This window comes from Nerophis lumbriciformis, linkage group LG02 (assembly GCF_033978685.3).
Source record: "Nerophis lumbriciformis linkage group LG02, RoL_Nlum_v2.1, whole genome shotgun sequence".
Taxonomy (NCBI): domain Eukaryota; kingdom Metazoa; phylum Chordata; class Actinopteri; order Syngnathiformes; family Syngnathidae; genus Nerophis; species Nerophis lumbriciformis.
The window spans coordinates 219,200-235,945 of NC_084549.2; the positions used below are offsets into that span (position 1 = coordinate 219,200).

Below are 16,746 nucleotides of genomic sequence, written 5' to 3' on the forward strand. Positions count from 1 at the left end.
TGTGTTGTGTCTTTCCTACCTGTCTTGTGTCTTTCCTACCTGTGTTGTGTCCTTCCTACCTGTGTTGTGTCCTTCCTACCTGTGTTGTGTCCTTCCTACCTGTGTTGTGTCCTTCCTACCTGTGTTGTGTCCTTCCTACCTGTGTTGTGTCCTTCCTACCTGTGTTGTGTCTTTCCTACCTGTGTTGTGTCCTTCCTACCTGTGTTGTGTCTTTCCTACCTGTGTTGTGTCCTTCCTACCTGTGTTGTGTCTTTCCTACCTGTGTTGTGTCCTTCCTACCTGTGTTGTGTCCTTCCTACCTGTGTTGTGTCCTTCCTACCTGTTGTGTGTCTTTCCTACCTGTGTTGTGTCCTTCTTACCTGTGTTGTGTCCTTCCTACCTGTGTTGTGTCTTTCCTACCTGTGTTGTGTCTTTCCTACCTGTGTTGTGTCTTTCCTACCTGTGTTGTGTCCTTCCTACCTGTGTTGTGTCCTTCCTACCTGTGTTGTGTCCTTCCTACCTGTGTTGTGTCCTTCCTACCTGTGTTGTGTCCTTCCTACCTGTGTTGTGTCTTTCCTACCTGTGTTGTGTCCTTCCTACCTGTGTTGTGTCTTTCCTACCTGTGTTGTGTCCTTCCTACCTGTGTTGTGTCTTTCCTACCTGTGTTGTGTCCTTCCTACCTGTGTTGTGTCCTTCCTACCTGTGTTGTGTCCTTCCTACCTGTTGTGTGTCTTTCCTACCTGTGTTGTGTCCTTCTTACCTGTGTTGTGTCCTTCCTACCTGTGTTGTGTCTTTCCTACCTGTGTTGTGTCTTTCCTACCTGTGTTGTGTCTTTCCTACCTGTGTTGTGTCCTTCCTACCTGTGTTGTGTCCTTCCTACCTGTGTTGTGTCTTTCCTACCTGTGTTGTGTCCTTCTTACCTGTGTTGTGTCCTTCCTACCTGTGTTGTGTCTTTCCTACCTGTGTTGTGTCTTTCCTACCTGTCTTGTGTCTTTCCTACCTGTGTTGTGTCCTTCCTACCTGTGTTGTGTCCTTCCTACCTGTGTTGTGTCCTTCCTACCTGTGTTGTGTCCTTCCTACCTGTGTTGTGTCCTTCCTACCTGTGTTGTGTCTTTCCTACCTGTGTTGTGTCCTTCCTACCTGTGTTGTGTCTTTCCTACCTGTGTTGTGTCCTTCCTACCTGTGTTGTGTCTTTCCTACCTGTGTTGTGTCCTTCCTACCTGTGTTGTGTCCTTCCTACCTGTGTTGTGTCCTTCCTACCTGTTGTGTGTCTTTCCTACCTGTGTTGTGTCCTTCTTACCTGTGTTGTGTCCTTCCTACCTGTGTTGTGTCTTTCCTACCTGTGTTGTGTCCTTCCTACCTGTGTTGTGTCTTTCCTACCTGTGTTGTGTCCTTCCTACCTGTGTTGTGTCTTTCCTACCTGTGTTGTGTCCTTCCTACCTGTGTTGTGTCTTTCCTACCTGTGTTGTGTCCTTCTTACCTGTGTTGTGTCCTTCCTACCTGTGTTGTGTCCTTCTTACCTGTGTTGTGTCCTTCCTACCTGTGTGGTGTCCTTCCTACCTGTGTTGTGTCCTTCCTACCTGTGTTGTGTCTTTCCTACCTGTGTTGTGTCCTTCCTACCTGTGTTGTGTCTTTCCTACCTGTGTTGTGTCCTTCCTACCTGTGTTGTGTCCTTCCTACCTGTGTTGTGTCCTTCTTACCTGTGTTGTGTCCTTCCTACCTGTGTTGTGTCCTTTCTACCTGTGTTGTGTCCTTCCTACCTGTGTTGTGTCCTTCCTACCTGTGTTGTGTCTTTCCTACCTGTGTTGTGTCCTTCTTACCTGTGTTGTGTCCTTCCTACCTGTGTTGTGTCTTTCCTACCTGTGTTGTGTCTTTCCTACCTGTCTTGTGTCCTTCCTACCTGTGTTGTGTCCTTCCTACCTGTGTTGTGTCTTTCCTACCTGTGTTGTGTCCTTCCTACCTGTGTTGTGTCCTTCCTACCTGTGTTGTGTCCTTCCTACCTGTGTTGTGTCCTTCCTACCTGTGTTGTGTCCTTCCTACCTGTGTTGTGTCCTTCCTACCTGTGTTGTGTCCTTCCTACCTGTGTTGTGTCCTTCCTACCTGTGTTGTGTCTTTCCTACCTGTGTTGTGTCTTTCCTACCTGTGTTGTGTCCTTCCTACCTGTGTTGTGTCTTTCCTACCTGTGTTGTGTCCTTCCTACCTGTGTTGTGTCTTTCCTACCTGTGTTGTGTCCTTCCTACCTGTGTTGTGTCCTTCTTACCTGTGTTGTGTCCTTCCTACCTGTGTTGTGTCTTTCCTACCTGTGTTGTGTCCTTCCTACCTGTGTTGTGTCCTTCCTACCTGTGTTGTGTCCTTCCTACCTGTGTTGTGTCCTTCCTACCTGTGTTGTGTCCTTCCTACCTGTGTTGTGTCCTTCCTACCTGTGTTGTGTCTTTCTTACCTGTGTTGTGTCCTTCCTACCTGTGTTGTGTCCTTCTTACCTGTGTTGTGTCCTTCTTACCTGTGTTGTGTCCTTCCTACCTGTGTTGTGTCCTTCTTACCTGTGTTGTGTCCTTCCTACCTGTGTTGTGTCCTTCCTACCTGTGTTGTGTCCTTCCTACCTGTGTTGTGTCCTTCCTACCTGGGTTGTGTCCTTCCTACCTGTGTTGTGTCCTTCCTACCTGTGTTGTGTCCTTCTTACCTGTGTTGTGTCCTTCCTACCTGTGTTGTGTCCTTTCTACCTGTGTTGTGTCCTTCCTACCTGTGTTGTGTCCTTCCTACCTGGGTTGTGTCCTTCCTACCTGTGTTGTGTCCTTCCTACCTGTGTTGTGTCTTTCCTACCTGTGTTGTGTCCTTCCTACCTGTGTTGTGTCCTTCCTACCTGTGTTGTGTCCTTCCTACCTGGGTTGTGTCTTTCCTACCTGGGTTGTGTCCTTCCTACCTGTGTTGTGTCCTTCCTACCTGTGTTGTGTCCTTCCTACCTGTGTTGTGTCCTTCCTACCTGTGTTGTGTCTTTCTTACCTGTGTTGTGTCCTTCCTACCTGTGTTGTGTCCTTCTTACCTGTGTTGTGTCCTTCTTACCTGTGTTGTGTCCTTCCTACCTGTGTTGTGTCCTTCTTACCTGTGTTGTGTCCTTCCTACCTGTGTTGTGTCCTTCCTACCTGTGTTGTGTCCTTCCTACCTGTGTTGTGTCCTTCCTACCTGTGTTGTGTCCTTCCTACCTGTGTTGTGTCCTTCCTACCTGTGTTGTGTCCTTCTTACCTGTGTTGTGTCCTTCCTACCTGTGTTGTGTCCTTTCTACCTGTGTTGTGTCCTTCCTACCTGTGTTGTGTCCTTCCTACCTGGGTTGTGTCCTTCCTACCTGTGTTGTGTCCTTCCTACCTGTGTTGTGTCTTTCCTACCTGTGTTGTGTCCTTCCTACCTGTGTTGTGTCCTTCCTACCTGTGTTGTGTCCTTCCTACCTGGGTTGTGTCTTTCCTACCTGGGTTGTGTCCTTCCTACCTGTGTTGTGTCTTTCCTACCTGTGTTGTGTCCTTCCTACCTGGGTTGTGTCCTTCCTACCTGTGTTGTGTCCTTCCTACCTGTGTTGTGTCCTTTCTACCTGTGTTGTGTCCTTCCTACCTGTGTTGTGTCTTTCCTACCTGGGTTGTGTCCTTCCTACCTGTGTTGTGTCCTTCCTACCTGTGTTGTGTCCTTCCTACCTGTGTTGTGTCCTTCCTACCTGTGTTGTGTCCTTCCTACCTGTGTTGTGTCCTTCTTACCTGTGTTGTGTCCTTCCTACCTGTGTTGTGTCCTTTCTACCTGTGTTGTGTCCTTCCTACCTGTGTTGTGTCTTTCCTACCTGGGTTGTGTCCTTCCTACCTGTGTTGTGTCCTTCCTACCTGTGTTGTGTCCTTCCTACCTGTGTTGTGTCTTTCCTACCTGGGTTGTGTCCTTCCTACCTGTGTTGTGTCCTTCCTACCTGTGTTGTGTCCTTCCTACCTGTGTTGTGTCTTTCCTACCTGTGTTGTGTCCTTCCTACCTGTGTTGTGTCTTTCCTACCTGGGTTGTGTCCTTCCTACCTGTGTTGTGTCCTTCCTACCTGTGTTGTGTCCTTCTTACCTGTGTTGTGTCCTTCCTACCTGTGTTGTGTCCTTTCTACCTGTGTTGTGTCCTTCCTACCTGTGTTGTGTCTTTCCTACCTGGGTTGTGTCCTTCCTACCTGTGTTGTGTCCTTCCTACCTGTGTTGTGTCCTTCCTACCTGTGTTGTGTCTTTCCTACCTGTGTTGTGTCCTTCCTACCTGTGTTGTGTCCTTCCTACCTGTGTTGTGTCCTTCCTACCTGGGTTGTGTCTTTCCTACCTGGGTTGTGTCCTTCCTACCTGTGTTGTGTCCTTCCTACCTGTGTTGTGTCCTTCCTACCTGTGTTGTGTCCTTCCTACCTGTGTTGTGTCTTTCTTACCTGTGTTGTGTCCTTCCTACCTGTGTTGTGTCCTTCTTACCTGTGTTGTGTCCTTCTTACCTGTGTTGTGTCCTTCCTACCTGTGTTGTGTCCTTCTTACCTGTGTTGTGTCCTTCCTACCTGTGTTGTGTCCTTCCTACCTGTGTTGTGTCCTTCCTACCTGTGTTGTGTCCTTCCTACCTGTGTTGTGTCCTTCCTACCTGTGTTGTGTCCTTCCTACCTGTGTTGTGTCCTTCTTACCTGTGTTGTGTCCTTCCTACCTGTGTTGTGTCCTTTCTACCTGTGTTGTGTCCTTCCTACCTGTGTTGTGTCCTTCCTACCTGGGTTGTGTCCTTCCTACCTGTGTTGTGTCCTTCCTACCTGTGTTGTGTCTTTCCTACCTGTGTTGTGTCCTTCCTACCTGTGTTGTGTCCTTCCTACCTGTGTTGTGTCCTTCCTACCTGGGTTGTGTCTTTCCTACCTGGGTTGTGTCCTTCCTACCTGTGTTGTGTCTTTCCTACCTGTGTTGTGTCCTTCCTACCTGGGTTGTGTCCTTCCTACCTGTGTTGTGTCCTTCCTACCTGTGTTGTGTCCTTTCTACCTGTGTTGTGTCCTTCCTACCTGTGTTGTGTCTTTCCTACCTGGGTTGTGTCCTTCCTACCTGTGTTGTGTCCTTCCTACCTGTGTTGTGTCCTTCCTACCTGTGTTGTGTCCTTCCTACCTGTGTTGTGTCCTTCCTACCTGTGTTGTGTCCTTCTTACCTGTGTTGTGTCCTTCCTACCTGTGTTGTGTCCTTTCTACCTGTGTTGTGTCCTTCCTACCTGTGTTGTGTCTTTCCTACCTGGGTTGTGTCCTTCCTACCTGTGTTGTGTCCTTCCTACCTGTGTTGTGTCCTTCCTACCTGTGTTGTGTCTTTCCTACCTGGGTTGTGTCCTTCCTACCTGTGTTGTGTCCTTCCTACCTGTGTTGTGTCCTTCCTACCTGTGTTGTGTCTTTCCTACCTGTGTTGTGTCCTTCCTACCTGTGTTGTGTCTTTCCTACCTGGGTTGTGTCCTTCCTACCTGTGTTGTGTCCTTCCTACCTGTGTTGTGTCCTTCTTACCTGTGTTGTGTCCTTCCTACCTGTGTTGTGTCCTTTCTACCTGTGTTGTGTCCTTCCTACCTGTGTTGTGTCTTTCCTACCTGGGTTGTGTCCTTCCTACCTGTGTTGTGTCCTTCCTACCTGTGTTGTGTCCTTCCTACCTGTGTTGTGTCTTTCCTACCTGTGTTGTGTCCTTCCTACCTGTGTTGTGTCCTTCCTACCTGTGTTGTGTCCTTCTTACCTGTGTTGTGTCCTTCCTACCTGTGTTGTGTCCTTCACACAGCAGCTGCAGGAAGCGGAATAGATCACAGGTCACATGTTCATCACGCATCACCTTCTCTCCTGGGGAAAAGGTGGAAAGGTGAAAAAATGGAAAGGATGAGAAAGTATGGAATATAGTGTGTTAAAAGGTGGATGGAAAGGATGACAAAGTATGGAATATAGTGTGTTAAAAGGTGGATGGAAAGGATGACAAAGTATGGAATATAGTGTGTTAAAAGGTGGATGGAAAGGATGACAAAGTATGGAATATAGTGTTAAAAGGTGGATGGAAAGGATGACAAAGTATGGGATATAGTGTGTTAAAAGGTGGATGGAAAGGATGACAAAGTATGGAATATAGTGTGTTAAAAGGTGGATGGAAAGGATGAAAAAGTATGGAATATAGTGTGTTAAAAGGTGGATGGAAAGGATGACAAAGTATGGAATATAGTGTGTTAAAAGGTGGATGGAAAGGATGACAAAGTATGGAATATAGTGTGTTAAAAGGTGGATGGAAAGGATGACAAAGTATGGAATATAGTGTGTTAAAAGGTGGATGGAAAGGATGAGAAAATGTGGAATATAGTGTGTTAAAAGGTGGAAGGAAAGGATGACAAAGTATGGAATATAGTGTTAAAAGGTGCATGGAAAGGATGACAAAGTATGGAATATAGTGTGTTAAAAGGTGGATGAAAGGATGACAAAGTATGGAATATAGTGTGTTAAAAGGTGGATGGAAAGGATGACAAAGTATGGAATATAGTGTGTTAAAAGGTGGATGGAAAGGATGACAAAGTATGGAATATAGTGTTAAAAGGTGGATGGAAAGGATGACAAAGTATGGAATATAGTGTTAAAAGGTGGATGGAAAGGATGACAAAGTATGGGATATAGTGTGTTAAAAGGTGAATGGAAAGGATGACAAAGTATGGAATATAGTGTGTTAAAAGGTGGATGGAAAGGATGAAAAAGTATGGAATATAGTGTGTTAAAAGGTGGATGGAAAGGATGACAAAGTATGGAATATAGTGTGTTAAAAGGTGGATGGAAAGGATGACAAAGTATGGAATATAGTGTGTTAAAAGGTGGATGGAAAGGATGACAAAGTATGGAATATAGTGTGTTAAAAGGTGGATGGAAAGGATGAGAAAATGTGGAATATAGTGTGTTAAAAGGTGGAAGGAAAGGATGACAAAGTATGGAATATAGTGTTAAAAGGTGGATGGAAAGGATGACAAAGTATGGAATATAGTGTGTTAAAAGGTGGATGAAAGGATGACAAAGTATGGAATATAGTGTGTTAAAAGGTGGATGGAAAGGATGACAAAGTATGGAATATAGTGTGTTAAAAGGTGGATGGAAAGGATGACAAAGTATGGAATATAGTGTTAAAAGGTGGATGGAAAGGATGACAAAGTATGGGATATAGTGTGTTAAAAGGTGGATGGAAAGGATGACAAAGTATGGAATATAGTGTGTTAAAAGGTGGATGGAAAGGATGACAAAGTATGGAATATAGTGTGTTAAAAGGTGGATGGAAAGGATGACAAAGTATGGAATATAGTGTGTTAAAAGGTGGATGGAAAGGATGACAAAGTATGGAATATAGTGTGTTAAAAGGTGGATGGAAAGGATGACAAAGTATGGAATATAGTGTGTTAAAAGGTGGATGGAAAGGATGAGAAAATGTGGAATATAGTGTGTTAAAAGGTGGAAGGAAAGGATGACAAAGTATGGAATATAGTGTTAAAAGGTGGATGGAAAGGATGACAAAGTATGGAATATAGTGTGTTAAAAGGTGGATGGAAAGGATGACAAAGTATGGAATATAGTGTGTTAAAAGGTGGATGGAAAGGATGACAAAGTATGGAATATAGTGTGTTAAAAGGTGGATGGAAAGGATGACAAAGTATGGAATATAGTGTTAAAAGGTGGATGGAAAGGATGACAAAGTATGGAATATAGTGTGTTAAAAGGTGGATGGAAAGGATGACAAAGTATGGAATATAGTGTTAAAAGGTGGATGGAAAGGATGACAAAGTATGGGATATAGTGTGTTAAAAGGTGGATGGAAAGGATGACAAAGTATGGAATATAGTGTGTTAAAAGGTGGATGGAAAAGATGACAAAGTATGGAATATAGTGTGTTAAAAGGTGGATGGAAAGGATGATAAAGTATGGAATATAGTGTGTTAAAAGGTGGATGGAAAGGATGACAAAGTATGGAATATAGTGTGTTAAAAGGTGGATGGAAAGGATGAGAAAATATGGAATATAGTGTGTTAAAAGGTGGAAGGAAAGGATGACAAAGTATGGAATATAGTGTTAAAAGGTGGATGGAAAGGATGACAAAGTATGGAATATAGTGTGTTAAAAGGTGGATGGAAAGGATGACAAAGTATGGAATATAGTGTGTTAAAAGGTGGATGGAAAGGATGACAAAGTATGGAATATAGTGTGTTAAAAGGTGGATGGAAAGGATGACAAAGTATGGAATATAGTGTGTTAAAAGGTGGATAGAAAGGATGAGAAAGTATGGAATATAGTGTGTTAGAAGGTGGATGGAAAGGATGAGAAAGTATGGAACATAGTGTTAAAGGGTTACCTGAGCTGTCATCCAGGGCCATGCCTAATCTTTCAGCTTTGTTCTGCCTCTCAAAAGCGTTTAAATCCAGCACACTGGAAATGTGAGTGTCAGAATGAGTGGTGTGGCAGCAAAGACTGAGTGGAGCTGACTCACCTGCAGGCCTGCACCAGTCCAGCCATGCTCTGAAAGAAGCCAACGTCACGTCGCTGTCGCAGATAATCCAGCATTTTCTATGAGAAGCCAGCCAGGTGTGATTAAGGCAGGTGTGACGCTTCACTACAACCACCTGTCACACTCAATTTGGAAGTGGACTGTGACAGGAACATTATTACGCTTCATCGGCTTTTTCACTAAGTTCTCAGACTAAGTTTCAGAAGACAAGTTGAGAGGATGAGATCAGCGCCACAATGCACCTGCTGAACGGCGGCGTTCCCTCCGTTGAGAAGTGCGATGCCCAGCTGGAGTGTTGGAGCGATCATGGAGCACAAACTTCCTGACGAGACGTCAAATCATCACAATCAAAACACAGCACAGCTTTAAACGCATCACAGCAAAATGTCTAAGTGACACTTTGACTTGCTTGTCAACTACCTTTGCTGCTCTGCAGGACTTGCTTGTCAACTACCTTTGCTGCTCTGCACGACTTGCTTGTCAACTACCTTTGCTGCTCTGCACGACTTGCTTGTCAACTACCTTTGCTGCTCTGCACGACTTGCTTGTCAACTACCTTTGCTGCTCTGCATGACTTGCTTGTCAACTACCTTTGCTGCTCTGCAGGACTTGCTTGTCAACTATCTTTGCTGCTCTGCACGACTTGCTTGTCAACTACCTTTGCTGCTCTGCATGACTTGCTTGTCAACTACCTTTGCTGCTCTGCACGACTTGCTTGTCAACTACCTTTGCTGCTCTGCAGGACTTGCTTATCAACTACCTTTGCTGCTCTGCACGACTTGCTTGTCAACTACCTTTGCTGCTCTGCACGACTTGCTTGTCAACTACCTTTGCTGCTCTGCAGGACTTGCTTATCAACTACCTTTGCTGCTCTGCACGACTTGCTTGTCAACTATCTTTGCTGCTCTGCACGACTTGCTTATCAACTACCTTTGCTGCTCTGCACGACTTGCTTGTCAACTATCTTTGCTGCTCTGCACGACTTGCTTGTCAACTATCTTTGCTGCTCTGCAGGACTTGCTTGTCAACTACCTTTGCTGCTCTGCATGACTTGCTTGTCAACTATCTTTGCTGCTCTGCATGACTTGCTTGTCAACTACCTTTGCTGCTCTGCACGACTTGCTTATCAACTACCTTTGCTGCTCTGCACGACTTGCTTGTCAACTATCTTTGCTGCTCTGCACGACTTGCTTGTCAACTATCTTTGCTGCTCTGCACGACTTGCTTGTCAACTATCTTTGCTGCTCTGCAGGACTTGCTTGTCAACTACCTTTGCTGCTCTGCATGACTTGCTTGTCAACTATCTTTGCTGCTCTGCACGACTTGCTTGTCAACTATCTTTGCTGCTCTGCAGGACTTGCTTGTCAACTACCTTTGCTGCTCTGCATGACTTGCTTGTCAACTATCTTTGCTGCTCTGCAGGACTTGCTTGTCAACTATCTTTGCTGCTCTGCAGGACTTGCTTGTCAACTACCTTTGCTGCTCTGCATGACTTGCTTGTCAACTATCTTTGCTGCTCTGCAGGACTTGCTTGTCAACTACCTTTGCTGCTCTGTAGGACTTGCTTGTCAACTACCTTTGCTGCTCTGCACGACTTGCTTGTCAACTATCTTTGCTGCTCTGCACGACTTGCTTGTCAACTATCTTTGCTGCTCTGCAGGACTTGCTTGTCAACTACCTTTGCTGCTCTGCATGACTTGCTTGTCAACTATCTTTGCTGCTCTGCACGACTTGCTTGTCAACTATCTTTGCTGCTCTGCAGGACTTGCTTGTCAACTACCTTTGCTGCTCTGCATGACTTGCTTGTCAACTATCTTTGCTGCTCTGCAGGACTTGCTTGTCAACTATCTTTGCTGCTCTGCAGGACTTGCTTGTCAACTACCTTTGCTGCTCTGCATGACTTGCTTGTCAACTACCTTTGCTGCTCTGTAGGACTTGCTTGTCAACTACCTTTGCTGCTCTGTAGGACTTGCTTGTCAACTACCTTTGCTGCTCTGCACGACTTGCTTGTCAACTATCTTTGCTGCTCTGCAGGACTTGCTTGTCAACTACCTTTGCTGCTCTGCATGACTTGCTTGTCAACTACCTTTGCTGCTCTGTAGGACTTGCTTGTCAACTACCTTTGCTGCTCTGTAGGACTTGCTTGTCAACTACCTTTGCTGCTCTGCATGACTTGCTTGTCAACTATCTTTGCTGCTCTGCAGGACTTGCTTGTCAACTACCTTTGCTGCTCTGCAGGACTTGCTTGTCAACTATCTTTGCTGCTCTGCAGGACTTGCTTGTCAACTACCTTTGCTGCTCTGTAGGACTTGCTTGTCAACTACCTTTGCTGCTCTGCACGACTTGCTTGTCAACTACATTTGCTGCTCTGCAGGACTTGCTTGTCAACTACCTTTGCTGGCACTAATGCTCTGCAGGACTTGCTTGTCAACTACCTTTGCTGCTCTGCAGGACTTGCTTGTCGACTACCTTTGCTGCTCTGCACGACTTTCTTGTCAACTACCTTTGCTGCTCTGCAGTACTTGCTTGTCAACTACCTTTGCTGGCACTAATGCTCTGCAGGACTTGCTTGTCAACTACCTTTGCTGCTCTGCAGGACTTGCTTGTCGACTACCTTTGCTGGCACTAATGCTCTGCAAGACTTGCTTGTCAACTACCTTTGCTGCTCTGCACGACTTTCTTGTCAACTACCTTTGCTGCTCTGCAGGACTTGCTTGTCAACTACCTTTGCTGGCACTAATGCTCTGCAAGACTTGCTTGTCAACTACCTTTGCTGGCACTAATGCTCTGCAGGACTTGCTTGTCAACTACCTTTGCTGCTCTGCAGGACTTGCTTGTCGACTACCTTTGCTGGCACTAATGCTCTGCAAGACTTGCTTGTCAACTACCTTTGCTGCTCTGCACGACTTTCTTGTCAACTACCTTTGCTGCTCTGCAGGACTTGCTTGTCAACTACCTTTGCTGGCACTAATGCTCTGCAAGACTTGCTTGTCAACTACCTTTGCTGGCACTAATGCTCTGCAGGACTTGCTTGTCAACTACCTTTGCTGCTCTGCAGGACTTGCTTGTCGACTACCTTTGCTGGCACTAATGCTCTGCAAGACTTGCTTGTCAACTACCTTTGCTGGCACTAATGCTCTGCAAGACTTGCTTGTCAACTACCTTTGCTGGCACTAATGCTCTGCAGGACTTGCTTGTCAACTACCTTTGCTGCTCTGCAATACTTGCTTGTCAACTACCTTTGCTGGCACTAATGCTCTGCAAGACTTGCTTGTCAACTACCTTTGCTGCTCTGCAAGACTTGCTTGTCAACTACCTTTGCTGGCACTAATGCTCTGCAAGACTTGCTTGTCAACTACCTTTGCTGGCACTAATGCTCTACAAGACTTGCTTGTCAACTACCTTTGCTGGCACTAATGCTCTGCAGGACTTGCTTGTCAACTACCTTTGCTGGCACTAATGCTCTGCAGGACTTGCTTGTCAACTACCTTTGCTGGCACTAATGCTCTGCAGGACTTGCTTGTCAACTACCTTTGCTGGCACTAATGCTCTGCAGGACTTGCTTGTCAACTACCTTTGCTGGCACTAATGCTCTGCAGGACTTGCTTGTCAACTACCTTTGCTGGCACTAATGCTCTGCAGGACCATCTCTGACGCTCCACGGACATGCAGCCTGGCCTGCTGGTAGAGCAGCTTCTGTTTGTCCATCTCCTTCTCCTGGAACACAACAGCTGTTTTATTGGAGCTTTTTGATGCTACCCCTAAAGTCAGATGGTAATGTTTGCTATCCTGAAGAAGAAGAAGAACTTGACAGAAAAGACTCACTTCAAAACTTTCCACCTCCTGTTGCTGGTCGTCTTCTCTGTGGCAACTCTGCAATGGCAAACTTGTGGTGACAACATTGACGACCACCAAGACTTCAAAATCCCCTTTTGGCCCTTTTTCACTGAACTGTTGGTTCCTGGAACCTCTGGTTCCTGGAACTGTGTTCCTGTAGAAGTATGTGGTTTGTTTCCACCAAAGTTCAGGTAGTTTCTACAAATCAGGCTGATGACGTACGCAGGCGTGGTTTACTATATTTCCTCTAAACTGAAGCCATGGAATTGAAAGACAAAGCAATCATGTACAAAACAATATGATTTACAAAATAAAGTGGACAGAATTGTTCATAAAAAGTATTTTGTCCGCAATGTCCAACAGTCAGAAAGTCATCCTCTCAGTAAATGATGAATTCATGAAGTCAGGTGATTCCTTTTGGTCCATTTCACCATTTCAACAGTAAATAACAATATATAAATAATACATGTCTATGGACTGGACTCTCACAATATTATGTCAGACCCACTCGACATCCATTGCATTCGATCTCCCCTAGAGGGGGTGTTTACCCACATATGCGGCCCTCTCCAAGGTTTCTCATAGTCATTCACATCGACTTCCCACTGGGGTGAGTTTTTCCTTGCCCTTATGTGGGCTCTGTACCGAGGATGTTGTTGTGGCTTGTGCAGCCCTTTGAGACACTTGTGATTTAGGGCTATATAATTAAACATTGATTGATGATTGATTGACATGTCAGTGTTTATCTGTAAATAACAATATATAAATAATACATGTCAGTGTTTATCTGTAAATAACAACATATAGATAATACATTTCAGTGTTAAATCTGTAAATAACAATATATAAATAATAAATGTCAGTGTTTATCTGTAAATAACAATATATAACTAATAAATGTCATTGTTTATCTGTAAATAACAATATATAAATAATATATGTCAGTGTTTAACTGTAAAAAACAAAATATAAATAATACATGTCAGTGTTTATCTGTAAAAAAATATATATATAAATAATACATGTCAGTGTTTATATGTAAAAAACAATATATAAATAATACATGTCAGTTTTTATCTCATGCCAACAACACGAACACATCGGCTTTAGCGTTAGCTTGTTAGCATTAGCATTCAGTTGACTGGGGTTGAGGCTAATAACAACACAAATGGAGCGTCACTGACTACTTTTACAACAAGTAATAAAGTCAATAGTTAATATTTGATGTTATTTACCTGGTGTGCTGCCTCCTTTATTTCACATTTATCCAACAAAGTCCGAGTAGTAAGCAGCTGAGGTCGTTGCTTCGAGTCAGGCTTCATACTCCTCAGTAAATACGTTTAAAAGAGTCCATCTACTTCACGTAATAAAATGAAGTTAGTAAAAAGGACTAAACAAGAATAAAGTGCATGTAGTTTAAAAACACTGCAAGATAGTTCCACTGATCAGCCTTCTTCAGCACTAAAGTTCCTACAAGTCAAAAGTTCCTTTTGTTCTTCTTTCTCTCCGTTGTCAAGTTAGTTGTTATAGAAACACACAAGAAATAAGAAATAAAGAAGTATATTCCAAAGGCGGTCGTGGCTTTGAAAAGTAAGTTTTAGGAACCAACTGAGTTCAACCAATCAGTGATCGACAGAACAGCCCGCCCCCGAAAAGGATCCTGGTCGCTTGGAAAAGTCCCACCTAGCTAGGAGGAACTCTGGAAGATTCCTGAAGAACTAAATCTACCCGGGTAGTTTTTGGTGGAAACACAGGGGGAACTTTATTTATCCGGGTAAGTAAGGAAGTTCCTGAAAAAGTTCCTGCGGTGGAAAAGGGCTTTTGGTTTTCTATGCATACCTTGGCCATGATCTCCACGTAGGACAGATAGAGCCAGTCACTTCCAAGACCACTGAGAAGAAAAGATAGGACATATCACATGACATATTAGTTGGCTTGAAAGGACACATGTTGCCTTCCTTATTTCCCACATGTTGCCTTCCTTATTTACCACTTGTTGCCTTCCTTATTTACCACATACTGCCTTCCTTATTTCCCACATGCAAGTGAAGAAGCAGGCTGTCTGCCAGCAAACAAGAAGGTGAGGCACTAAGAGAGGTGGTCCATGCACTAAGAGAGGTGGTCCATGCACTAAGAGAGGTGGTCCAGGCACTAAGAGAGGTGGTCCAGGCACTAAGAGAGGTGGTCCATGTACTAAGAGAGGTGGTCCATGCACTAAGAGAGGTGGTCCATGCACTAAGAGAGGTGGTCCATGCACTAATAGAGGTGGTCCATGCACTAAGAGAGGTGGTCCATGCACTAAGAGAGGTGGTCCATGCGCTAAGTGAGGTGGTCCAGGCGCTAAGAGAGGTGGTCCACGCACTAAGAGAGGTGGTCCATGCACTAAGAGAGGTGGTCCACGCACTAAGAGAGGTGGTCCATGCACTAAGAGAGGTGGTCCATGCACTAAGAGAGGTGGTCCAGGCACTAAGAGAGGTGGTCCACGCACTAAAAGAGGTGGTCCATGCACTAAGAGAGGTGGTCCACGCACTAAGAGAGGTGGTCCATGCACTAAGAGAGGTGGTCCATGCACTAAGAGAGGTGGTCCATGCACTAAGAGAGGTGGTCCAGGCACTAAGAGAGGTGGTCCAGGCACTAAGAGAGGTGGTCCATGTACTAAGAGAGGTGGTCCATGCACTAAGAGAGGTGGTCCATGCACTAAGAGAGGTGGTCCATGCACTAATAGAGGTGGTCCATGCACTAAGAGAGGTGGTCCATGCACTAAGAGAGGTGGTCCATGCGCTAAGTGAGGTGGTCCAGGCGCTAAGAGAGGTGGTCCACGCACTAAGAGAGGTGGTCCATGCACTAAGAGAGGTGGTCCACGCACTAAGAGAGGTGGTCCATGCACTAAGAGAGGTGGTCCATGCACTAAGAGAGGTGGTCCAGGCACTAAGAGAGGTGGTCCACGCACTAAAAGAGGTGGTCCATGCACTAAGAGAGGTGGTCCACGCACTAAGAGAGGTGGTCCATGCACTAAGAGAGGTGGTCCATGCACTAAGAGAGGTGGTCCATGCACTAAGAGAGGTGGTCCATGCACTAAGAGAGGTGGTCCAGACACTAAGAGAGGTGGTCCATGTACTAAGAGAGGTGGTCCAGGCACTAAGAGAGGTGGTCCATGCACTAAGAGAGGTGGTCCATGCACTAAGAGAGGTGGTCCAGGCACTAAGAGAGGTGGTCCATGCACTAAAAGAGGTGGTCCATGCAGTAAGAGAGGTGGTCCATGCGCTAAGAGAGGTGGTCCATGCGCTAAGAGAGGTGGTCCATGCGCTAAGAGAGGTGGTCCATGCACTAAGAGAGGTGGTCCATGCGCTAAGAGAGGTGGTCCATGCACTAAGAGAGGTGGTCCATGCACTCAGAGAGGTGGTCCATGCACTAAGAGAGGTGGTCCATGCACTAAGAGAGGTGGTCCAGGCACTAAGAGAGGTGGTCCATGCACTAAGAGAGGTGGTCCATGCACTAAGAGAGGTGGTCCAGGCACTAAGAGAGGTGGTCCATGTACTAAGAGAGGTGGTCCATGCACTAAGAGAGGTGGTCCATGTACTAAGAGAGGTGGTCCATGCACTAAGAGAGGTGGTCCATGCACTAAGAGAGGTGGTCCATGCACTAAGAGAGGTGGTCCATGCGCTAAGAGAGGTGGTCCATGCACTAAGAGAGGTGGTCCATGCACTAAGAGAGGTGGTCCATGTACTAAGAGAGGTGGTCCATGCACTAAGAGAGGTGGTCCATGTACTAAGAGAGGTGGTCCATGCACTAAGAGAGGTGGTCCATGCACTAAGAGAGGTGGTCCATGCACTAAGAGAGGTGGTCCATGTACTAAGAGAGGTGGTCCATGCACTAAGAGAGGTGGTCCATGTACTAAGAGAGGTGGTCCATGCACTAAGAGAGGTGGTCCATGTACTAAGAGAGGTGGTTCATGCACTAAGAGAGGTGGTCCATGCACTCAGAGAGGTGGTCCATGCACTAAGAGAGGTGGTCCATGCACTAAGAGAGGTGGTCCAGGCACTAAGAGAGGTGGTCCATGCACTAAGAGAGGTGGTCCATGCACTAAGAGAGGTGGTCCATGCACTAAGAGAGGTGGTCCATGCACTAAGAGAGGTGGTCCATGCGCTAAGAGAGGTGGTCCATGCACTAAGAGAGGTGGTCCATGCACTAAGAGAGGTGGTCCATGCACTAAGAGAGGTGGTCCATGCACTAAGAGAGGTGGTCCACGCACTAAGAGAGGTGTTCCAGGCACTAAGAGAGGTGGTCCATGCACTAAGAGAGGTGGTCCATGCGCTAAGAGAGGTGGTCCAGACCCCCATTTTTTTTTTTTTATGGGGATTTGTTTATTTTGTTTATTTGTCCTTTCTAATCCATTTTCTACTGTTTGTTCCTCTCGTGGTCTCCTAGCCGC

General features: G+C 45.6%; 1 protein-coding gene across 1 annotated transcript in view; it reads right to left on the bottom strand.

Moving 5' to 3' along the window:
- Positions 1 to 16,746, bottom strand: part of LOC133577041 (ryanodine receptor 2-like) — a 194,230-nt gene that overhangs the window by 36,032 nt on the left and 141,452 nt on the right. The window contains exons 78-84 of the mRNA XM_061930583.2: positions 14,154 to 14,205; positions 12,303 to 12,350; positions 12,095 to 12,194; positions 8,720 to 8,799; positions 8,460 to 8,536; positions 8,325 to 8,398; positions 5,720 to 5,800 (exon numbers count right to left, since the gene is read on the bottom strand). Of these exons, the coding sequence (XP_061786567.1) occupies positions 5,720 to 5,800; positions 8,325 to 8,398; positions 8,460 to 8,536; positions 8,720 to 8,799; positions 12,095 to 12,194; positions 12,303 to 12,350; positions 14,154 to 14,205 (512 nt within the window). The remainder of the gene's footprint in view (positions 1 to 5,719; positions 5,801 to 8,324; positions 8,399 to 8,459; positions 8,537 to 8,719; positions 8,800 to 12,094; positions 12,195 to 12,302; positions 12,351 to 14,153; positions 14,206 to 16,746) is intronic.